The sequence below is a fragment of the Neofelis nebulosa genome, chromosome 14 (assembly GCF_028018385.1).
Source record: "Neofelis nebulosa isolate mNeoNeb1 chromosome 14, mNeoNeb1.pri, whole genome shotgun sequence".
NCBI classification, from domain to species: domain Eukaryota; kingdom Metazoa; phylum Chordata; class Mammalia; order Carnivora; family Felidae; genus Neofelis; species Neofelis nebulosa.
In genome coordinates, this window is record NC_080795.1 from 50,063,142 (window position 1) to 50,088,655 (window position 25,514).

Sequence of the window (25,514 nt, forward strand, 5' to 3'; positions counted from 1 at the left end):
TCATTGTGGTTTTATGTGCACTTCTCTGAAGACTAATGATGTTGAACATCTTTTCATGTGCTTATTGGCCATTCTTACATCTTCTGTGAAGTGTCTGTTCAAGTCTTTTGCCCATTTAAAAAAATTGGGTTGTCTTCTTGAGTTATAAAAATTAATTTTATATTCTGGATTCAAGTTCTTTGTTAGATATGTGTATTGATAATTTTCTTCTAGTCTATATAAATTGCCTTTTCATTGTATCTTTTAATGATCAGAGGGTTTTTTTTTTTTAATTTAACAACTTTAAGTTGTTTTGAGTTTGAGTGAGAGAGAAAGAGAGAGAGAGAGCGAGAGCGAGCGAGCATGAGCAGGGAGAGGGGCAGAGGGAGAGAAAGAGGGGAGAGAGAAAGAGAGAGACACTGTTAAGCAAGGCTCCATGCTCAGTGCGGAGCCCCACAGGGGGCTCAATCCCATGATTCTGGGATCATGACCTGAGCCAAAATCAAGAGTTGGACTCTCAACCAACTGAGCTACCAAAGCTCCCTGAGCAGAGATTTTTAGTTTTGATGAAGCCTATTTTTCCTTTTATGTTCAGTGCTTTTAGTGTCCTCTCTAAAATATCTTTGCCTACCCCAAGATATTCAACAATGTTTTCTCCTAATGTTTTATATGAGTTTTAGTTTTTACATTCACATCTAGGATTTATCTTGAATTAATTTTTGTGTGTTCTCAGAGGCAGGTCAAGATTCTTACACTTATTTTCTTCTATCATGCATGGAACATCCTGGTCTGGTCATCCTGCACTTGTGGAGGGAGGCTTGGCTCAGCTTTGCCCTTATTTAGTCTTAGGTGAACTCTTTATTTTAGGACATTGTCTTTACCTATGACATTTCTGTGGTTTCAATGAAATCCCAAGGTATTTAACAAGCTCGTCAAACTCAGCAAGTTTCAGACTCCAAACTCTGTCTCAGCTACACCACACAGGCACTGAAATCCTTGCGTAGCTTTCTACAAGGCTTCTGGGAGTCTCTTAAGCATGCACAGTTCAGAAAACAGCAAGGAATTTGAGAAGAATTTATATGTAGATGTAAGGACTTCCTACATTGGAGCTCTCTCCTTTTTGGATTTGCCTTTTCAATTTCCAGCTACTCTGACAGCCTCAACTCCACCCTGTGATACAACCACAAGCTGACAAGACTGTGGCAGTCTGCTTGAGTTGTAGTTACTACATTCTGCACGGATTAGGGAACAGACAGGAAGCAAACATATCTCACCAGTGTGGATCCCTTCTTTTAAGAGTTTAATCCCCTCCAGTTTCCTCCAGCTTCTGATTACTCTCCAGTGCCTTTGAGTAGTTTTTAAAAAACTTTTATCCAAAGTTGATAACTGTTTATGGGAGGGCTAGTCAGATTCAAGCTAAGGAATCTGTTAGTATGTTTTTATCCATTAAAATGTTTAAGATTGAGGAAAGCTGGATCCTTGTCCAGAACAAAAGAAATATCTATTCATGCATACGCTATTGGATTAATTTTGCTAATATTTCATTTAGAATTTAAAAGATCCATTTAAAAGCAAAATTAGTTTTTCGGTTTTCTTTTTTTTAATGCTTCACAGTAGTTTATATAACAAAGACTGTTCACATACCTGGGCCATCTATTTCAAGTATAGATCTAGAGTTGAAAATTTTAATTTCTTCGTTTTTTGGTTTAATCAGCTTTTTCTAAACTGGTATTGAGTCACTTTGATCATTTAAATTTTTGTAGAAATTACCATTTTATCTTGACAGTAAAATTTATTGGTACAAAGCTGTAAGTCGTACTTTATTACATTAAACAAATTTCATGTTTGTGGTCTTTATATTTGCTTAGATTTTCTGTGGAGATAGCACAGTACTGGAAAAAAAAGGAGAGACTCATCTCTTCCTTCCCATTTTTTGTATTACTAATTCTATTTATCATCTTGTTGCATTTTCTGAGGGTTCTGGTACAAGCAGTGAAAACATGCGTCATCATTCGGGCCCTTGGCACTAAAATTAACTTCAATATTAAGTTTGATTTAAAATTTTTTTAACAGATAACCTTTCATCAGATTAAGGATTTCCTTATCTATTCATTTAGTAACACCTGCCTGTAAAATTACTCAGGTTTAGAATCTTATTCTGAACGTTGATCCGATTTCTTTAGCGAATATTGATTTAATTAGCTTTCTAATTCTTGTTGAACCAATTTTGGTAATATACATTTTCCAGAAAATGGTCCGATTCATCTAACTGTATAATAATGTTACCACAAACTACTTGTAATATTCCCATATGACTTTTAAAATCTGAAAAAATTAAAAAAAAAAAAAAAAAGGGGGCGCCTGGGTGGCTCGGTCGGTTAAGCGTCCAACTTCAGCTCAGGTCATGATCTCGTGGTCCGTGAGTTCGAGCCCCGCGTCAGGCTCTGTGCTGACTGCTCAGAGCCTGGAGCCTGTTTCGGATTCTGTGTCTGCCTCTCTCTGACCCTCCCCCATTCATGCTCTGTCTCTCTCTGTCTCAAAAATAAACGTTAAAAAAAAATTTTTTTTTTAAATCTCTATTATTGTATTTGTAGTTATAGACACTTTTGCTCACTTTTATTAGTACCTTTTCCTTTTCTTCTTCAATCTTGCTTTCAGATTTGTCTATTTTCCCCAAGTTTTCAGAAAGCCTGTTTTTTGTTTTATTGAATCTTATTGTTAATTCATTCTATTTTTTTCTGATCGTATTATTTTTTCTACTTAAGATTTCACCTGGAATTTTCCTTCTAAACTCCTGAGTAAATGGGGAGCTCATTTATTTCATATCCTACTTATTTCAATGCATTAAAGGCTGTAAATTTTTCACTAGGTACTCTACCAATGTGTTCCAACAGTTTTAATATATAATACTTTTATTATGGTTATTTTCAAAATATTTTATGAGTACAGTACCACTGTGATTTCCAGCATTAATGCAGGAGTTATTTAGGAATATGTTTCCAAACATATGGGTTTTTTATTGTGGTTTCTAATTTAATTGCATTGTGGTCAGAGAAAACACATTCTGAATGATGTAAAGTCTTAAAAAATGGAATTCAGAGTTCCTTTGTGGTTTAATACATTATCAATTTCTTATAAATGTTCCATATGTCTTTGAAAAGAATATATATATTCTCTATTCATTGAAATAAGTAGAATCACTATACACATATATAATACATGTTCCTACTGGATTAAGCTTGTTAATTTTGTTTATCAAATCTTCTATCTTTACTAATTTTTTTTCTGTTTAATCTATTAAATTCTAATTAAAGGTATGTTTATAAACTTCCACTAACTGGCTTAGTCAAACTTGCTTGATAATTCCCCATATTTTGCTACTTTGACTGTATTTTAGACTGTGTTAGGAGGTATACAAAGTTTACCAACATTATATCTTCCTAGTGGCTTATTCCATTTGTTACTAATATTTTGTGTTTTAAGCTCAATTATATCTAATGTTAATCTTCCTACACTAGCTTTCTCTTTCTCAGTATTTCTGAAGTTTATCTTTTTTTATCCCTACCCCCCTTTTTAAACTTTCTGTGTTAGTTTTGTTTTAGTATGTTCTTAGAAGCCCTTTATAGGGGGATTATACCAATCAACAAACCAATAAACCCGATCAGATGGTCTATCTTTTAAAGGTTAAATGAGCTTTTTCCTGAATGGCCTTTCTATTAGAGTTCTAATTTTCCTCCTTTCTTCTTTTGTATTCGTAGGTTTTGGGTTTTTTTTTTTTTTTAAGTTTCTTTTACTTTTACTCAAGACTGCTTTCTATTGTTTCAGGAGTTATCTTTTGATGTTGTAATTCAAATACTAAAACATACTTTTGTTCTAATAAAGTCCAAGTAAGAGTATTCAGTGTTTCTATTCTCCTCTCAAAATGTCAAATTTGGTGGAAAAATTTACAACCTTATTTTCACTAATCTCTAACTGAAATTTGAAATTTCACTTATGAATATAAACAAACCATTATAGTATTTACAGTACCTGTCACTCTGTTACCAACAGAAATCACAGATATTTACACATTACATTTCAGTTTTAATAGATACCTAGAATCACTATTTACACTCAAAATCACCTTGGAATTACAGTAGTTGTTAGAACCATCACTTACTAATATGTTAATAAATAAGCATGTATTACTATATTACATATTTGTAAAAAATATCAGATAGCTTTGTTCAATATAATTGGTTCCCTTTGTAATGGTGTGTATTATGATTTATGAGTTTAAAACATTCTGGGAAAGGATCTATAGATTTCATTAACTACCAAAGTGTTCACAGCATAAAAAATGTAAGGAAAAAAAAAACCTGATGCACTTGTTGTGATGAGCACTGGGTGAAACTAATGTAACATCGTATGTTAACTATGTTGGAATTAAAATAAAATAAACAAAAAAAAAACCACCCTGATATAGTAAGTTTATCACGTCTGGAGTAAATTTGTGTTTGCATTTTGTGGCTGTTTCTGTCAGTATTAACATTTTCCATACATTTTGGAAATGAGGCTTATTCTTTAGACGCTTTTCTGGCTCTCTCTCCTTTTAATCCATTCTCTCTCTATATTCTTCCACAGCCTGTGTTTTATAGTTACTTCCAACTGGGTCTGCATTCCAGAACAGTCTTAACATGGTGGTTCACAGCATTATAGGTCCTGTCACGGAGTCATTAGGTGGCCTGGTTAAATTCCTATTTGTTAGGGTATGTCTTCCCACTTCTTTAAGTTCTCAGCCCCATACAAACTCAGGCAGTGGTTAGTAGAAGTTCTTTTCAGCCTTCTTTCTTGAGCACAATAGCCTGACTCCAGTCCCTGGCTTCAAGCAAGCAATTAGAATCTAATCCTCTATCTTTTCTTGATAAGATGGCCTTTGTTGATTTTGGTAGGTTTCAAGGGAGAGGAGTAAGGTAAAAATGCCTTTACGTTACCATCTTTAACCAGTTTTTAAAAATTTTTTTTGAAGTCTGTTTATTTTTTTTTTTTTTTAATTTTTTTATTTTTTGGGACAGAGAGAGACAGAGCATGAACGGGGGAGGGGCAGAGAGAGAGGGAGACACAGAATCGGAAACAGGCTCCAGGCTCTGAGCCATCAGCCCAGAGCCTGACGCGGGGCTCGAACTCACGGACCGCGAGATCGTGACCTGGCTGAAGTCGGACGCTTAACCGACTGCGCCACCCAGGCGCCCCGAAGTCTGTTTATTTTTGATAGAGAATCAGAACGTGAATGGGGGAGGACAGAGAGAGAGGGAGACAAAGAATCTGAAGCCTGCTCGAAGGTCTGAACTGCTAGCACAGAGCCTGATGTGGGGCTTGAACTCACAAACTGTGCAATCACGACCTGAGCTGAAGTCAGACGCTTAACCAACTGAGTCACCCAGGCGCCCCTAATCAGTTTTTACAAGGACAGCTCTAAATATTGCTTATAGTCTATAATTTTAGTTTCCCTCCTTTATCTAGATTTTAATTTTATTTTAAACTCAGGAATGAATGTTTTCTTTTTATCAAATGCTTTAAAACATCTGTCTATTCTAGATAATCATATACTTTTTCTTTGACTTGTTAATATGGTAAATTAATTTAAAATTTTCTAATAGTGACTGACTTGTATGTCTAAATGAGCCGCATTTGATTATGGTATAAATTTCTTTTGAACAATTTAGGATTACACCAATATTCACAAGTGAAACTTGGTTGTCTTTGTATGTATGTGACCCTTCTCAAGTTTGGTGTTACCATGACAATGATTTCAGTAAGAACTAGGACAATTACTAAAATCACTTTCCGATCTCATTAGGCTGGGTAAATCCAAATTCACTAACTTTGTCTGGAATTTGGGAAATTTTCCTTTAGATGTATGGTCCATCTCTAATTTTGTTCTGCATTTCAGCATTGTGCTTGGTTTTGGCGTATCTTTGTAAAATCTAAAGGGTCCAACACACGATCAGAACCAAATGGCAGGGGCACCTGGGTGGCTCAGTCAGTTGAGCATCTGACTCTTGGTTTTGGCCTGGGCCATGGTCCCAGGGTCATGAAATTGAGCCCTGTGTTGAGTTCCACACTAAGCATGGAGTCAGCTTGAGATTCTCTCTCTCTCTTCCTCTGCTCCTCTCCATTGCTTGCTCAAGCTCTCTCTGTGTCTCTCAAATAATAATAGTAAAAAAAGAACCAAGTGGCAGTGTTCCATGCAGCCTCCTCTGTGCTGGCAAGAATTGCCAAGTTTTATGGAACTGAGCTGGTAGGTGGCAAATTTAATTTTGGGGTTGGACTTTTAGGTTAAAAGATAAAAATTTCCCAAAACTCTAGTTTTATGTGGAAAGAAATCTTATACTTGGAATTCCTATGGTAAAAATGCTACTTTGTAAACACATTATAAGTAATAGAAAATAGGTGTATCGTCTGGGTTCCAGCTCGGGCAGTGCTGCAGAAGGATAACCTTAGTAGCACATCTTTTTTTTTTTTTTTTTTTTATAATTTTTTTTTCAACGTTTTTTATTTATTTTTGGGACAGAGAGAGACAGAGCATGAATGGGGGAGGGGCAGAGAGAGAGGGAGACACAGAATCGGAAACAGGCTCCAGGCTCCGAGCCATCAGCCCAGAGCCCGACGCGGGGCTCGAACTCACAGACCGCGAGATCGTGACCTGGCTGAAGTCGGACGCTTAACCGACTGCGCCACCCAGGCGCCCCAGTAGCACATCTTATCAATCCATCCAGCAAGACATTCACCCTTCTCACAGAGCAGAACGGTTTCCAGAGAAGCTCAGCTCTGGTGTTCCAGAAGATGTTGGCCTGGGGCAGAAGGGACCAGATGGAAAGCAAACCAGATGGCCCCTGTTTTACGGCTTCCACAGACAAAGGGGGATAGGACACAGTTGTGTTTCTCAAGAGACAGTGGGTGTCTCATTAGTTAGTGGATATAAAAAAGGAAGCTGGATGAAACATAAAGGGGATGAAGAGGTACAAACTTCCCATTATAAAATAAGTCAGTCGCCGAGATGAAAAATAGAGTGTGGGGAACGTAGTCAATATATTATAATAACATTGTACGGTGACAGACGGTGACTACTTTATCATGGTCAGCACTGAATAATGTAGAGAACTGTTGAATCAGGATGTTGTACACCTGAAACGAATATACCATTGTATGTTAGTTATACTTCAAAAACCCCCACAAAAGTAGGCTAAATTTACAATCTTATTTGTAAAAAATGTAAAGAAGGGATTTGAGTCTGATGTGCAAGGTCTCTTCTAAATCTAAAATTCCATACTCTTGCCTATAAAAATGTTCCTAATGAAACAATGTTGAAGACGCGGATGCTGGCCTTTGTGCTGTTGCAGACACTGCCTCCGTGGTGGGCGTGACTTTCTTATTTGTGTTTCATTTCCAACCACAGTTCTTTAAGCACACTATTTTTTTTCTTTTTCTCCTCTTCAGGCATTTTTTTTTTTAATAGCCTTGATATAACTTCCTTAAGCAAGCATTATCTAGTTCCACTGAATATTTTCTCCTTAGTATCTTATCCTCAAGGTTTTTCTCTGCAATTTTAAATGTTATTAAAGTGAATCTTAATCTTCCTTATTTATATTTATTCTTAGAAACTTAAACTTATGTTTCTTCTAGGAGTATCTTTCATTTTATATTCTTAACAGAAGTTCTTTTGTTTCAACGTTACAAAAAAGGAGATTTTCCTAGATACAACGTTTATCCATTATCAGCCTGTTTCAAGTTTTATATATGTACATGTATACAGATAAACACTACAGTCATGTTTTAGCTTATTAAGATAGAGGATTCTACTAATGAGACTAAGGTTATGGGCTAGGTGTCCAAGTGGATTAGTGAGTTTTGTTTATTTGTCCCATAGCTAAAGGTTACACTCTTGACCCTAATAAGCTGCTTCTCAAATGTGTACCTTTTGTTACAAAATGACCTACAAGAATATGGACGGCTCAGTGGAAATCCACTACCACCATCAGAAAACATTCAAAACATATACCCATACAGTACAGGAAGAATGGGCCATTACTCCTACTCTTAATATGGTACTGGTAACTACAGTTTATTACATTTTTAGAAAATTGTCTTTTAATATAACTGCATGCTGAGGGATGATACTTGGAACCTGAATTTATATTCTATAAAATATTATATTTATAATAAAATATTATATATTAAACATATATATGTTTATATTATATAGAACATACAGTAATATTTATATTTATAATAAAATATTATATATTAAACATATATATGTTTATATTATATATATATAAATATATATATACATAATAAAAGATTATACATAATACAGAAAGGTATCGGCATTACCTTATAGTAATGATTTCCCCTGGGTTTGCCCTTATGAACCAGCTGCAGTTGATCTTGGCAGGATATTCAGAAGGCCAGCCTGGGCTTGTGATTATACCACTTGGTGCTCGAATTTGTTCTGGAGTCTCTCCACAAGCTGTAAGAAGCCAAAGCAATCTTAGCTAATTATTATACTTTAAAACAGAGCACTAAGTAAATCAGTCTTTATTTAAAAAACAAAAAAACCCACAACACTTTAGAGATCAAATTATATACAATAAAATATGGTATTATCAACCTTAAAGAGTTTTTATTATTCTAATAAGATATTTTCTTCCCCTTAGTCAAAGGATCTTATGCTAATTAAGTACACATTTTGGGGAGGCATGGAAGTTTTCAAATTAGATCTCTGAATAACAGTTTAAGAGTCAGGATTACGAGCTTTAGCCATGGATTCTGATCAAGTGATCCATCTATCTTTTTTCAAAACTCACCTTTTAAATTCATTTTCTTTCTTATAAACTACCTATTAAAGTTCAATGTTTGCCGAACTACTGTGTTTAGATCCTTAAAAGTACCATTTTATTTTCTGGATACTTTAAATTAAAAAACTATTATATACATATGTATGTATATAAATAGTCTTCTGGACAAAATAATTAAGGGGAAGCACATATAAACACAACAGTAAGATCCTGGGTCATTAAGAAGTTAGTGTATGACTGGATAAAGACAGCAAAAGACTATACTTCAAAATTACTGCAAAGGAAGTCTTCAATTTATTCTATGAATATTTCTAAATTTTATTACAGGGTGATAAATGATTCCTAAATTATGTGAAAAATAAAGGCTTGAAATAGTGATTAAAATATCAGTATGTGATCAGATCTGAGTATCGTGAAGAAATACAGAATAAAGTCAAACTACTACCAACACTTTCCTGGTTTGTTCTTGCATTATCTTGAACTCTCACAGTGACACAGTGCACATTTTACCTACCCAGAAGTCAGCAGATAATGTGACAATTTATTCTCCCTCAATTTAAAAAATAGCCACTGGGCTACAAAAAATACATGATGAATGTTTAAGCTTTCAGTAAGATTTAAAACCCTAAAACCTCTTATTTGATGTAATTTCAATATATTAGATTATCTGATTTTTAAAATCAGATAGATAAGAAGTCGCAAATCAGAAGTGAGGAGAGTAGCGGCCAGAGGTACACACAGTTATTAGAAGTAATGGAGGCAATTTTCAGAATAAAGTACGTGCTGAACTAAAAAACCACGACAGCTCAGAATATGCATAGTACTGCCTATCTTCCAAAAGGTAAGAGAGGACTGTCCTTTCATACTAATTAGTGGTCATTCGTAGCTAAAAGAGTTGTTGAGCGAATAAATGAATCTTTGTAAGCAAAGTGCCTGGTGTAATAGGTGGCCTGAACTTTCATGTGTTTTTGAGTTCTGCTGTTTTTAAAAATTAGTTAACCCAATTTGTAGATAGGCAAGAATCCCTATTACAATTATAATTTGTAAAAATGGTCATTTTTTTGATAGCAGAGGTTATATCCATTCAACTTAAGTTAGAATGCCAAGAAGTATATTATGCAATTAAAAAAAAATTATCTATAATGATCAAAATAAAGCAAGCTATATTGCTTAAAGACTCAATCCTTATTTCTATAGAATAGCCCAATCTCTGAAGAAAAATCTAGGTTTTAAAAATGTACTTTAGTGAAGAAAAAAATGTTCATGCCTAAAATGGGTCTACCCTGGAATTAGGGAACACTGCACCAAAAGGATCTTGTTTTTAATCACTTAAAAAAAAAAAACCTTCACAGCATAGAATACAAGGATATATCAAGAGCCTAGTACACATCTTATTGCCCATTCATAGTCAAAGCTTCCAATATTTTTTGTTAAATTTCATTGAATAAAATTTCCCTTATAAATTTTTTAAAAATTTTGATGAATGATACTCTAGAAAATGATTAAATTTATCCGCATGTGAGCTTACTGACCATGAAGTCAGAGTTTTGCTTTTAACTTTGCTCTAATGAGTTATCACAATAATTAAAGAAAAGACATCCAAAGTCATTTAAGAACTTTTTCTTTCTTCATTATCTCTTGCCAAAGCATTTCGGAGTAGTATGCCAAAGCAAAAACCAGGTAGGGAGAATTTATGGCAACGTAGACAATTGTTAGCCTTTATATAAGTGGATGGACCAGTTATTGGTGAAAAGCTGGAATTTTATTAGGTTTGGTTTTAAATTTCTCCCCCCTGAATAACTGAGACACCCATAGGTGGTGCTCTTATACCAAAAACTAAGTATGTTATGTTCTGATATGGATGCTCAAAAATACTTCATTTTCATACGACTGCCCGAAGATAAGACACACCACCCATAAGAACGGTTATTTTGAGATTCAGTATTTTACATTTCTAATTCAATAAGTACTTTAAAAACAAAACTGTAGTATCATGTTTCTCCCTTAATTGGTTATGAATACATATTTTGATTTAATTTTGCACATTTGCAACATGACTGAATTTGGCATTTTGTTTCAGATCCAGCTGGTGGTTTTTTATCAACACATTTTTTGCATGTACAGTACGTTGGGCAAATAGATAAATATAATCTAGAACAGCCATAACACATACCTTTCTCTAAGAAAGAGTAAATTCAAATGTTAAAACAGTAAGATTAACATTAGAAACCACTAAAAAAGTTTTCTGTCCCTTTTGGGCTAGGAATTTACATATATATCTGGGTAGATTTGGATTCATGAGACCTAGATGCTATCCGTTCTACCTGCCATTTACTGGCTTTGTCATGCTGTAAACTACTTAACTTCTTTGGGTCTTGATTTCTTTATGTGTTAAAATAAGAAGTTGCTATTTGAATATCTCTAAGGTCTATTTCAGCGCTAACTCATGCCCACCCCCATATCCCATCATGATGATTTATTTCCACTACCCTTCTGATGGCTCATCAGGATGAACTCATACATTTTTCCGTATTTTCTGACTTTTTAATTTCTCTTTGACCTACTGAAATCTGATTCCAATTTGAATTCCATGAAAATCTTGCCAGCTGGCAAAACCATCACAGACATCAGTGCCGTACCGAAGGGATGCTCAATTCCCATCCTCCTTGATCTCTCTGGAGTATATGATAGTGGTTTGTTTCTTCTTGATACACTACTACCTTGACTTGCTGACACAGCCTCTCTGGCTCTCCGCCTCCCTCTGACTGTTCTGTTAGTTCTCTAGTCCAGGGCCTCCTTCTTCAGCCAGCTCCTGGAATGCTGGTGTTTGTAGTTCATTCCAAGCCTTCTGCTCTCCTCACTCTCTAGGGAAGGGTCCCATTCCATCGTACAATTTCAGCTATTATCTACAGTTCATGGGTTTAAAATCTCTAACGCAGAGATTCTGCATTAGTCAAATGCCCGCTGGACATTCCAACATCAAATTCAACATGATCAGGATGGTATATTTCACAAATCTTTCTTTCTATCCTATATTCTTAATCTTTATTCTTAGGCATCAACTGGTTAAAGGAATAGTCACTTCATCTAATTCAAATAGAAAGGAAATTTACTTTAGTATTACAGGTGACTTCAAGGATTTCCAAGCATACGAAGTAAGTCAGGCCTAATAGTGACTAAAACTAGAGATTTCCAAGTCAAACTCTGAGAATGCCTTTATCACCTCTTAGGCCTGCTTTATCTCCCCACATCCACCCCAATCTTCCAACTGACTTCCAGTGAGTCCTCTATTTTTTTCATTATTTCAGGGTCTTCTAATGATTTCCCATTTCTAATTCATCGTAACCCTTCAGCTCAAGTACCTACCATCAACTGTAATATCATTTTTTCTTCAATTTATTTATATTAATGTTGTTAATTTTATATCCCTATATTAAAAGATTTGAGGGGTGCCTGGGTGGCGCAGTCGGTTAAGCGTCCGACTTCAGCCAGGTCACGATCTCACGGTCCGTGAGTTCGAGCCCCGCGTCAGGCTCTGGGCTGATGGCTCAGAGCCTGGAGCCTGTTTCCGATTCTGTGTCTCCCTCTCTCTGCTCCTCCCCCGTTCATGCTCTGTCTCTCTCTGTCCCAAAAATAAATAAAAAAAAAAACGTTGAAAAAAAAATTAAAAAAAAAAAAAAAAGATTTGGGGTGACCTATTGTTACAAATCAGTTTCATAATACTTAAGCCTCCATCCTCTCACTTATAAATGGGGATTTAAACACTACTACCATCTAGAATGCTACAAAGGCTAAATATAACTATTATGGTAAAGGACTTAGCACAGTGCTTGGATTGCAGTGAATTGTCAATAAATAACAGCACATGATCTACCAAGTCAGACTGGTTGGTAGTAATGCCTTGGAATGCTGTATTGAGATGGCTACTAAGGCTGTGTTCAGAAGGTTCAGACCTTCTTTTACCCATGTTTATTCTACCCATTCGTTCTCTACTGCTTATACATAATTATTTTAGCCCCAATCTGACCGATTCTTCAGTGAGAGATAGTTTATACATAACTAGTAGATAGAAGAATCTCATGAGTATAATGCAAAGTTGTGACAGATTTTATTTCCAGCATGTTAATGATCTGAAGTAATCAGAAGCAGGAGTTTTTCACAGTTTAAGAAAAAATATAAACACTCTATAGAATGGCTTTCCTTTATTGCCAAGTGGTTACTTTACAAGCTTAAAGAACTGCTTGACTTTCCTCTATTTTAATCTATCTTGGGAGGTTGCTCGTACAAATGGGGACATGAAGACATTTTCCTGCTACGGAAACAAAACATTTTAATGAAGGGTATTTCTGAATTATATTCTTATTATTGATGAAGTTGTTCTCCATTAGAAGAAAATGTCTTCAAGGAGTAAGTAGGAAGCCTAAAGGATATGACTGCAAAGTCTGGACTGATTCTAGGTATAAATGCCAGGGGTATTTGACTGTGTTAGCATTTGGATTGATATTTCATCAGGGCTATACTTTGCAAAGCTACATAGCTGTAAGTGATCTGTATCAACACTACTTCTGTCACATGCCCTGTTAGTTTAATGTTTAATTTTAAAGAATGTGAGATTTTCTAGGAACACATATGTAGCATTATGGCAGAAATGACTATGTTTTAGTCTGTTCATTTTGCTTCCTTAATTTATCTCTTAATAACCAGTATCAACTCTCTTAGAATATAAACATCCACAAAAAACATGTGTATCTAATTTACTCTGGTCGGTATTTTTAGATATAAAGAAGCACTCAAGAATTTTGGATGATGATAATCCATTCTCTCTACTTTTGATAAATTTGGAAACAGAAACTCCCAAGTTAAAGAGGTCCCAAATGTTCATTCAAAGGATGGCAGCTTTCAACTTGGACAGCATCTTCTCCATAAGATTATGTAGTGAAGAGGTTATCTGACTGCTTATCAAATAAGAAAGGGAAAATTAGGGAATGAATAGGCAGAGATTCTCTGATGGGAGTTCTCAATAAGATTTTGATATTAGTTTTCAGGCTTAAAATCCAAAGATCTTACTGTATAGTTTAGAAAATGACAAAACTGAGAAAATACTCAAGATTTCTTCATGTTTAACCTGATACTATTCCAATAATCTCAAAGAAAAGCAAAGAATTATGGTTTTTAAGCTAGATTAATGTACTATAGCTATCATCTTTAAATAGGAAGGATTCAAACAACCTCTATTTTACAGGACACATGGCAGAGGAGAGGATAGGATGATTTCAAAATAATGTCAAATAAACTGCCCTTCAACTTGAGATTTCATGGTTTTAAAGCCTGAGGAGAAAAGAAGCAGGCAAGGAAATTTATGATTAGAGCTGAACTACCTGTAAAAGAAAATGAAAACTACAATTTCCTGTTCTACAGATGAAGAGCTGGGTTTCTTTTCAAAACTGAAAAAGGTTGACATTTTAGGACGATAAGTAGTTGAGACTAAAAGCAACATGGAATCTTTTTGCCTTTGGTTTTAATAAATCACAAAACCGAAAAGCAAATAAAAATCAACTGTGCTCACTGACCACCAAAGTAGATAAAATACATATGAAAGGCACAAAAGAGCATGAGGAGAATTCATGGTTTCATGGAAACTGCAGTGTTGCAATAATGAGATATGCTTATTCATAATCCAAGAAACATAAAAACAGCCAGGAGAACATACAAAACAACATACGTAGTCCTAAGTGATATAATACATTTTAAAGTAATTTCACACAATGTATCATGAGGACATAGTGTTACTAAACAGACGCAAAGACCCACACATACAAAAAACCTGCATTACATAAGTATAAAACAGGGAGGGCTTACTTGACTATTAACACAGCATTTCCTTCACAGAAGTAGGCAGAGCCAGAGTAATGAAAGAGCACATTCCAAATTAGAAAAATTTAATGACTCAATTCTGTAGACGCTAGTCAAGCCAAGGTAGGCTACTATGAAAAGAAGTGATGTGATGCAAATAAAGAAACTGGTGAAGCATAGAAATCAGCTAAGAAGCAAATCCTCCAACCTGTAAAATTTCACTTTACAGAAGTTTCATTATCTAACAAGAGCAGGTTCACTCTGTTTATAAGCAAAAGACAGCATTTATAGTCAATGGTGGTCACTATCATTTGGCTGTCTCATTTTCAGAGTACAGTATTTTATAAAGATTAGCTCCATTATGTCTGATAATACAAAAGCAATTCCAAATGTTGAAAACACTACTGAGAAGAATTTAATTCCAATGGAAACAGATGTACTTAAGAAAAAATGCCATCTCCAAAATAAGAAAAGTGGTAAGCAAATGGTGACTACTAAATGGGCGCATGGGATGAGAGAAAAGAATGATCCGGAAAGCTGACGAGGGAATCACAGGGTACGTGGAAACGAGTGTGCCAGTGCAAAAGCAGTACAAGGCACCAGGACATGGAAAATTAGGATATGTAGATAGATGATTAGCATGCAAACCAGATACCTGCTGGTCCAGTTAATTTAGGAGAAGGGCAGCAGTTTGAAACTTAAAGGTTAATTATGGTGCACAAGGCTGAAGATGAGATTCCTGCTGCAAGTCAGAAGTTTATGGTTCATGAGTTGAAGGCCTGTAAATACAATCAAAATGAGGAGTGTGTGGTCAGGCCTGTGGATCACATGACTAATGATAATGTTACTGCCTGTCGGGTACTTCCTTTTAATTCTTAGTATTTAATTCCTAGTATTCTTTAACTCTTAGTATTATTATCCCTATTTAACAGAAAAGAACACAATGGGGGCAGAGAGAAATTAATTTTCCCAAGATCACAAAAAAGCTAGTAAGTGTCACAACTGGGGTTTGAACCTAGGCAACAGGCTTCGAGGGACACACTCTTAACCACTAAGACACACACCTGCCCTAGAGCTTCCTATGATACTTGAAATAATTATCAAGGAGGTGGAGGGAGCTGCCTCAACAGAATTTTAGTAAAGATAAAAGTAGTCTATTTTGGAAAAAAGAACTTTGGTCCTGTATTAGCAGACAGAAAAGGTTTTAAAGCACCTAAAGACGGATTCCTATTTAGTACAAATCTATGTAGTGACTGCAGGCAGGACTAATCTGCTTCTAAGTCTCTTTGGAATTAAGACTTTATAAACTCTATTCTAGGACCTACCTTTTATAATAAGAAAAATATACATGTAGGGGTTAATTATAGGTAAGATGTTTAGGGCATGGGATAAAACAGCAGTAAGAGGATGTGATGAAGGCTGAAGGAGACATTTCAAAGGAAAGAGGAACAGAGAAGGGGAAAAGCAGGGAAGGCTGGGGGACTAATGGAAGGTGGTAATATTCTTAATGTTGGACAGTCAGAGTTTGGGAAGCAAGCATGTTGAGTAGGAAGTCTATGGGCCACTGAGCCCAGTATCAGGCAAGTACCAGGCGAGCGTCAGAATCTGCAGATGAATGAAGTACAAGAGGGTCCCTCTTCAGACAGTCCCATGTGACACAGCTAAGCCCTTGCAACCTCCCCAGAAGACGATGGTTAGGAGCCCATGGTCAGGAAGAAATGACTTTAGTTTGAAAGTTCTCTTCTTACAACTTGACTGGGTGTGTTGCCCATCCCAGTGTTTTGACTTCTTTGAACTTTTGTTGCCCAGATTCCTTGAATACCTGGTATCTGAGCTGAGCTCTCACATAACATAAATGTCAGGACAGTCAACACACTGAGGATGGACAGAACTGGAAGAAGAAAGAGACTGGACATGGGTAGAATTCCCTTAGAATTACTTCACGCTTCATTCCAATGTTTTCAGAAAGTCAGAAAACTAAACTTCTCTTTTTTTATGGAAACAATTACTAGCACCCTAACAGCAATATTTACTAGCTTAAGATGGGAAGGATTTAACTGTCATTTGAAAGGTAAGAATCAGTACAGGCAGAAAAGTTTGTATCAATCTATCGCTTACACTCAGGACTCTCATTATTTTCAAACCTATTACCAGAAATCACACATTTCTACTACAAGTAGAATATTATAGTAGAATATTTCTACTATGAGTAGAATATTATAGTAGAATCCTTATAATTAAATGAATATTCCTTTTCATTAATGTAGATACGTAACAATGAGTGCAGCAATATATTTATTCATGTTAGTTTAAATATGTTTTTTGAGGACCAAAATATTTCATGTGGTCTTCAGCTCTAAACAAGGCAGGTTGTCCAGAACAAACAATGATCAAGGGAACATCGCAGTAAAAAAAAAAAAAAAAAAAAAATATATATATATATATATATATATATATATACACACATATATATATTTTTTAAAAGTCAAGAGGCACAAAATATGGAAAATGGAGGAAAAATAGGAAAAAAAAACCATACAGTTTTTCCAGTTCCAAAAGGGTCATAGCACAATATGAATAAGATAAGGAGAGTACCCTTAATAGAACTATCCAAGTAGATTTACCCTAAAATTTCTAAGTAGTAAGAGTAATTCTGAATTTTGCTAGCAAAGTATAAGATAAGGTAAATGGAGAAGACTCAAACTTTTATACCTTTTTTTAAGGGCATAAAAGGGCAATTTTCTCCTGTATGGGCATAAAAACTACTGATATGGTACCTACATTTCCCAATTTTAAGTACTACAGAAGAGTCAAATGCTAAGCAAGCTACTTCTATTTCCTGAATGGGAAATAACATTAATTTTGAAGTTTACTGTGATTCTTGCTGGAAAAATAGAAGAAGCAGAGCAGAAATCAGCACCCGAGCAAACACATATTGGCCTTGATGCTCGTGATGTTCTAAGCCACCTCTCTCAGCTCTGACAGGGCTTTTTATATACTCACATCTTTTTCCAGGAGTGTCTTAGTGTCTTGTCAAGAGTGACACCCAGCAATAAATATACTACCCGGAGTGTGTTTAAGAGAGGAGGAAAGAAGAACTACCACCTACTTTGTTCTGGATACTGTATTTCCAGTACTGCGGTTTAAGATCACACCACCCCTTTTACGGAGCTATTAGTCAACTGGAATCCCAAGTCCGTTCTGCTCATCCACCAAGTGACTGGCTCTTGCACAACCGCTGCACAGTGCCTCTAATTCAAATTCATGCCTCAGCAAAATCACAAATAAGTCACATGCTATCTCACTTTGAAGAGTTATTCTCCAAGTAGGAAAAGAATTATTCCCAAAGTTACAGAGTAGTAGAGAAAACATCAAACCTTTGAATGCAATGTGTTACATCTTCACAGGATCACTCAAGTGGTTGAGTTTCACTTCCATCGTCTAAGTGTCACACACTTCTGTCACATTACCACCTGTTCTATCTATGGTCCTGGTGCTCACGCTTACTGTTTTAACACTGTTTCTTATGATAATATAATATAAAATTATTCTATATAATAATCTGCTATAAATATGCAATTGTTCAATAAAGACATGATAATACATGAAATATTATTACATAATACAGAAACAGGCTTCACATAAAATACTATTATATAATAAAACATCATAAATAATATTTAATTATATACTATGTAATGCTACATATAAAAGTACAATACATAAAGTTATATTACTATCATTACTTTCTTTTCTAAAAGTTTCAAGGAATGCTCTACTCCAGAAGCTAAAGCATTTCATGAATAAATTCTCTGAAGGCAGGCAATGCTTTTAAAAATTAACAGTATCTTAAAACATGTCCATTATTTTTTTAAAAATGAACTCTGTCTTGCATTCTCGACTCACTTTATTCATTTGAAAGATGGTTTCCTGGGTTCACATTAAGTTCTATTTTTTTTATATTCTGAAATCCTAAAAACCCTAATGGGTTCAGTATCACCTAAAATATAATAAACTTTATTTCTTTTCTCCATTTGAAACATGGATAAAAGACACACCATACAATACTGGTCAAAAGAACTGGTGAAATTCTTTTTAGGAAGTTTAGGAGGAAGTCCAGTATTTGCTTGAATAATTGAAAATAATATTAAAATCACAAATGAAAGGTACAAAGACCACTTACACCTACTGCTTTATTCATGCAACTTCTCTATATTTAAAAAAATAATTATAAACTGCTATCAAATAATTAGAGTTTAGGCTTTATTTCCTTTCAGAAGATCTGAAAATTCTAGGATAATAAAAGTGTTATCAGACAGGATGTTCTTCCAGGGAAACTTCAAAATACTGCATTACAGTATTTAAGCCCAAAATGGTAGCTAAAAACAAAAGTCACTTTACAACAGTGCTCTAACACTAATGCAAAATATTACTAATTAATTTGTAGGCAAAATAACTGCAATTTAGAAAATAATATATCCTAATTAAAAAGGCCACAACTAATTATTTGTTTTAAAAGGGTTACAGGATCAGCAGTATACTAGGCCTCTGAATACCATAATAGAAACTATAAAATGCAAATATACAAACACAAAGGTAATGACTTTAATAGAATAAAAATTCTGACGAAATAAAGGGAGGACAATACTTAAAAACTATTTGAAGTCGTTCACTTATATGAGGACTTAAAGATACAAAACAGATGAACATAAGGATAAGGGAAGGGAAGCAAAAATAATATAAAAACAGGGAGGGGGACAAAAATTAAACAGAAAATTAAAAAAAAATTAAAAAAAAAACAGACTCTTAAATACAGAGAACAAACAGAGGCTTACTGGAGGGGTTGTGGGAGGGGGGGATGGGCTAAATGGGTAAAGGGCATTAAGGAATCTACTCCTGAAATCACTGTTGCACTATATGCTAACTTGGATATAAATTAAAAAAATAAATAAAAATTTTCTAAAAATGTTAAAAAAAATATTTGAAGTCTATTTTATATACTCTGGTAATTCAGTTAATATGAACAAGGCTTAAAAAAGAAATTTCCTAAGTAGATATTCTCTTTCTCAGCTCCCAGAAATGCAAGACAAAACAAATCCAAGTTAAATGTAAAGTAGACTCAAGACAAAGCTAACCTCAGCTACCGATGTTATAAGGTAGGCATTTAGAAGCTGTATCACTAGTGACTTGGGAATAATGTGTTAATCCTCATATGTAAAAACGTTCTATTTGAGAAAGCAGCAAGATCCAACATCTGTTCCTATTAGCAACCAGAAAATCTTCTTTAAAATTCAGGGTAGTTTTGGGGCGCCTGGGTGGCGCAGTCGGTTAAGCGTCCGACTTCAGCCAGGTCACGATCTCGCGGTCCGTGAGTTCGAGCCCCGCGTCAGGCTCTGGGCTGACGGCTCGGAGCCTGGAGCCTGTTTCCGATTCTGTGTCTCCCTCTCTCTCTGCCCCTCCCCCGTTCATGCTCTGTCTCTCTCTGTCCCAAAAAAAAAAAAAAAAAAATTCAGGGTAGTTTTGCCTAACTATAAAAGAAAGCCAATCTCATTCTCTCATTCTATGCAATGCCACAACTCTCAGCCATGAATCAAAAAGAGAAGTAAACAATTACATTTCCGAACAGTCTGGGGAAAATAAAAGGTTGGGACTTTAAAAGAAATACGATAAGAAAAAAGTTTAAAGAGAAAAACATGATCACACCCAAGACAAGTGTTCTCATATACTGCAGACAGCTGTGTAAACTGGTATTGTCCTTTTTGAAAGAAATCTGTCAAAAAGTTTCTAAATTAAATTATTTATGACCTTTAATACACTAATCCCACTTCTAGAAATCTATGCTAAAAAAAGTCTTAGAAAAACAAAAAAGGCTTGCACCATGACCCAGACTAGGAAAAAACCATTGGAAACAATCCACCGATATGTTTAAGAACATTACAACATAGCCACTGAAGGGAATTTTATACAGGTATTAAAATAATGGTTATGAAAAAATGTATTCTATAAAATGTTCAACAGAAAGGGCAGGAGACAAAATTAGTTATAATTCAAATGCATATACAATTATTTTTAATATATGTACAGAAAAAGGACAGATGAAATAAAATACTATTATTAATTATACTAATAAGCAGAGTTAATGGGTGACTTTTTAAATCTTCTTGCTCTTTTTCCATGTTTTTCTAAATGTTTGATGAACCTTGCATAATGAGTAAGTAAAATTTATGAAAACAAGTAAAAGCCTTGATTTGGAAGTAATTAAGAATAGGGAGGGCATAACCAAATTATTTGTAGAATTATTCTGATTGAAATAAATATCACAGATCATAAAGTTTAAAGTAGATAAATTTAAAAAGTCAAATAGACTGGTTTAACTTACGTAAAGATCTTGTTATTAATCAATCTCACCTAAGAAATGTCTCATTCTATGCAAATGAGCAGTTAAGTTAGCTGTTTTAAAGATTTAGACATTTAAAGGAGAACAGGAGACATCTGATTTACACATTTTTTAAAAAGAACACTGAAATAGTATTTCTACTCTATCAACATATACAATTAAATTATTTGACAGTTCATATGATACAATTTCATGATTTTCACATATTATTAGATTTACAAAAATACCATTTGTCTTTCTCCTTCCTCTATTGTATATATGAAAGCAGATTTAAAATTCTGGACCATGAAAAGTTCTAAATAAAACATGTATAGAAAATAAAATTTTATCCAGTAATGCTTCCCCATTTTAAAATCATCTGATATATACTTTTTGATAATTTATGTTTTCTTATGCCAATACTTATAAGAACCAGCAAAAGGACAAAGACTTCTCTCTCTGGGCAAAGATTTGAGGAGGAGGAAGACAAAAATGAATAGAATTATTGGAAATAGAAAGAAATTATCCCGAAGCCTAAGAACCAAAAATACACTGTCAATCAGAAATTAATCATTCCTATAATTCATATGAATTCTCAAAATTCATATTAATAAAATAAAATTAAGTACTTAGTGCTATTCATAATGAAATATGAAAAATAGTGTCATTTACTACTCACTACATATTGTAAATAGGTCTTTCATAAACTCATTTTCTCAATTAATATGCTTATTATTCACTATAGGATACTACATTAAGACAACATTACAGGTGCATTTTGCACATATCTACTTCCTCCATTAAAATAAGTTCCTTCAGATAAGAATGTTTTACTCATTTCTTATTCCCACCCTTCTTGGCACAAGGTCCACAGGAGCTTTAATACATGTTAAATGAAACTTAATTCATTACACATAGGGTGACTTTTAAAAAAGCTGTTTATTTATTTTGAGAGAGAAAGAGAGAGCAAGCAGGGGAAAGAGGGGGCAGAGAGAGGGGGAGACAGAATCCCAAGCAGGCTCCACACTGTCAGCCCAGAGCCCAACATGGGGCTTGATCTCACTAACGATGAGATCATAACCTGAGCCAAAATCAAGAGTAGGATGCTTAACAGACTGAGCCACCCAGGCACCCCACACACAGAGTGACCTTATATCCTGCACAGTCCTGGTTTTGTCTGTAGTACTAGAATAATAATAGTGTTACTTTTCACTTTGAAAGTGTTCTGATTTGGACAATTAACTATGTGGAAACACTAACTGTAGGCAAATTAAAATTATTTCTAAAACTGTCAGTACAAATTCCAAAAAGCACAGAACTAGACTGGACAAGAGCACGGAGCACCATCAAAGAGAGTAGCAGAGGTAATATGAGAGCAGGGATGAAGCAGAAGCCGCCTCTGCTGCTTGCTGGTCTCAAGAGGAAGCAAGTCCTACATTTAGAGATTCTTCCGAAGGCTAGTTCTCCATTTAGACCAGTGCTGAAGGAGCTCTCATTTCACCTGGAGATGCACAGAAGTCAGAGAGCTTATACTATACCAAGTATTACATCTTCTATAGCTGCACACTGGCCAAAGCAAAACCACAATGAATCTGTATCTGAGGGCACCTTTTGAGACAGCATCCATTTATTTTTTTAATGGGATAACTGGAATAGATTTCATATTATTCTTTTTACATAGAAGAAAGATTTTATAAGAACAACCTTCAGGAAAAACAATAAACCATTAATAAGGTTTCACTGACCTCTGAAATTAAGCATTTTATTGATGTATAAATTTGATGCATAAACATTTCATTAAAATACACATTTTGCTATCGGCTGAATTGTGTCACCCTCCCCAGACTCCTATGTTAAAGTCCTAACCTCTGGTACCTCAGAATGTGACTGGGTTTGGAGATAGAATCTTTAAAGAGGTAATTAAATTAAAATGAGGTCATATGGGTGGGCCCTCATGACTGGTCCAATATGACTGGTGCCTTTATTTCTTTATTTATTTTTAAATTTTTTTTTTAACATTTATTTATTTTTGAGACTGAGAGAGACAGAGCATGAACGGGGGAGGGTCAGAGAGAAAGGGAGACACAGAATCTGAAACAGACTCCAGGGTCTGAGCTGTCAGCACAGAGCCTGATGCGGGGCTTGAACTCACAGAGTGTGAGACCATGACCTGAGCCGAAGTCGGATGCTCAACTGACTGAACCACCCAGGCCCCACTATGACTGGTGCCTTTATAAGAAGAGATTAGCACACAGACACACAGAGGAAAGACCATGTGAAGATCCATGGAGAAGATGGACACCTGCAAGCCAAAGAGAGAGGCCTCAGAAGAAACCAACTCTATCAACACACTGATCTCAGATTTTAGCCTCCAGATTTGTGAGAAAATAAACCTATCAAGTCACCTAGTTTATGGTACTTAGTTATGATAGCCCCAGCAAACGAATACACATTTCTAAATATATGTCTGAAATACAGAAGTAGAAAATAAACAAGATAAAAAGAAAATAAAATTAATATATGCAAAACTACATATTCTAAGTGCTGAATTTTTAAGCTGATTTTTTTTTCAAATAGGAATCTATTTAAGGGTAATTTTGATGTCCAACAAACATCAAAGCTTGGTGGCTTCGTAGTCTAATTTCAAGCAAACATAAAAATTATGAAGTAGAATCTAATCTTGATGAAATGAAGCAAAATTCTGAGCCTAATACTAAATCTGTCGAAATTTCCATAGCTCTCATACTCCATATGAATCTGCAAAACTCAGAAAACAATTATTTTGTAAATTACTACTGCATATTACAAAATAATGCATGGTAAAAGAAAATCCCATCCCAAGGGCAAGAAAGGACAACTGGGTTTTTCTGTAACAGAGAATAAAAAGTTCACTACAATGGTTTCAGATTCCACTTGAAACTACCTTTGAACTACAAATTGTTGAATTTTGGTATAATAGCAAAGAAGAATATTGTCACAATTATCTGACAAGGCTGTTAAAAATACTCCTCCTTTTACCAATTACACATCAGTGTGAGACTGGACTGTCTTCATATATGTCAAACAAAATAACATACTACAAGACTGAAGGCAGTCTTTTCTACAGATCTTTTTCTACAGATCTAAAAATTCAGCTATATTCCCTTAAACCGTTCTTTAAAGACTGCAAAATTATAAATTCTTACTGATGTTTGTCTTGAAAATTCATTTTTTATAGAATTATTTTATTAATGTAAACATGCAATAGATTCATTACTATTATTTGCAAGTAAATTAATGCATTTTAAAATAATTTCTCAGTTTTAATTTCAAATACAATAAATATCAGTAGCTAGAACCTACATAAAAAAAAAATTCTTTGAAGTCCTTGTTATGGACTGCATTGGGTCCCCCGTCAAACTCATTTGTTTAAGCACAATTTGTCTGTATTTGGAAATAGAGCCTTTAAGGAGGTAAAATGAAGTTAAATGAGGCCATAAGGGTGGGATGTAATCCTATAGGACTTAGGGTCCTTCTAAGAAAAGGAAGAGACACTAGGGACCTCTCTGAACACAGATGAAATGCCATGAGAGGACACAGCAAGAAGGTGGCCATTTGTAAGCTAGGAAGAGAGATCTCACCAGAAACTAACCCTGCTAGCTCCTTGGTCTTAAACTTATAACATCTGGAATTATGCAAAAATAAATATATCTGTTACATAGGCCATTCAGTCTGTGTATTTTGTTATGGTAGCCCAGGCAGATTAACATGGTCCTCAATGTTTTGGAAAAATAATCGTAATTCTCATTAGCTATTGAAAATAGAAAAAGGGACAAAATCGAAGTTATTTTTTAAATAAGTTTATTTTTGCTTGATGTGTAGAAAATCATACAGAACTCAAAGACAAGACAACAGTGAAACAAACTAAGGCACTCACTTCCATTTTTCAGAAAACCACACTTGTCAATGCATTTGGCTCTGCAAACTAACTCTTAGAGCTCCTAAGTCTACTAAAGTTTTCGAATATAAAATCAGACATAAAACCAAAGAGAAAACTGTCAGTTTTACTTCATCTGAGGAAAAAATAACCAAAGGACAAGATGACATGAGGAAATCAATCAGTAGATTGATAAATACACAAAGTATAATTTTTTTTTTCAACGTTTTTTTTTTTTTTTAATTTATTTTTGGGACAGAGAGATACATAGCATGAACGGGGGAGGGGCAGAGAGAGAGGGAGACACAGAATCGGAAACAGGCTCCAGGCTCCGAGCCATCAGCCCAGAGCCTGACGCGGGGCTCGAACTCACGGACTGCGAGATCGTGACCTGGCTGAAGTCGGACGCTCAACCGACTGCGCCACCCAGGCGCCCCCAAAGTATAATTTTTTTAACCACATAAAACTTATCAAGACTAAAAGGAAATAATAATATAATTAATACAATGGTAAGAAATTCTATTTCACTAAATGCAACAATAAAAGATTT

The 25,514-nt window shown here is 34.9% G+C and overlaps 1 protein-coding gene across 2 annotated transcripts in view; it reads right to left on the reverse strand.

The window, feature by feature from the left end:
* LRP12 (LDL receptor related protein 12) overlaps window positions 1-25,514 on the reverse strand; it is a 76,288-nt gene that overhangs the window by 13,122 nt on the left and 37,652 nt on the right. For both annotated transcript variants that reach the window (XM_058698813.1, XM_058698812.1), the window contains one exon: window positions 8,356-8,491. In XM_058698813.1, the coding sequence (XP_058554796.1) occupies window positions 8,356-8,491 (136 nt within the window). The remainder of the gene's footprint in view (window positions 1-8,355; window positions 8,492-25,514) is intronic.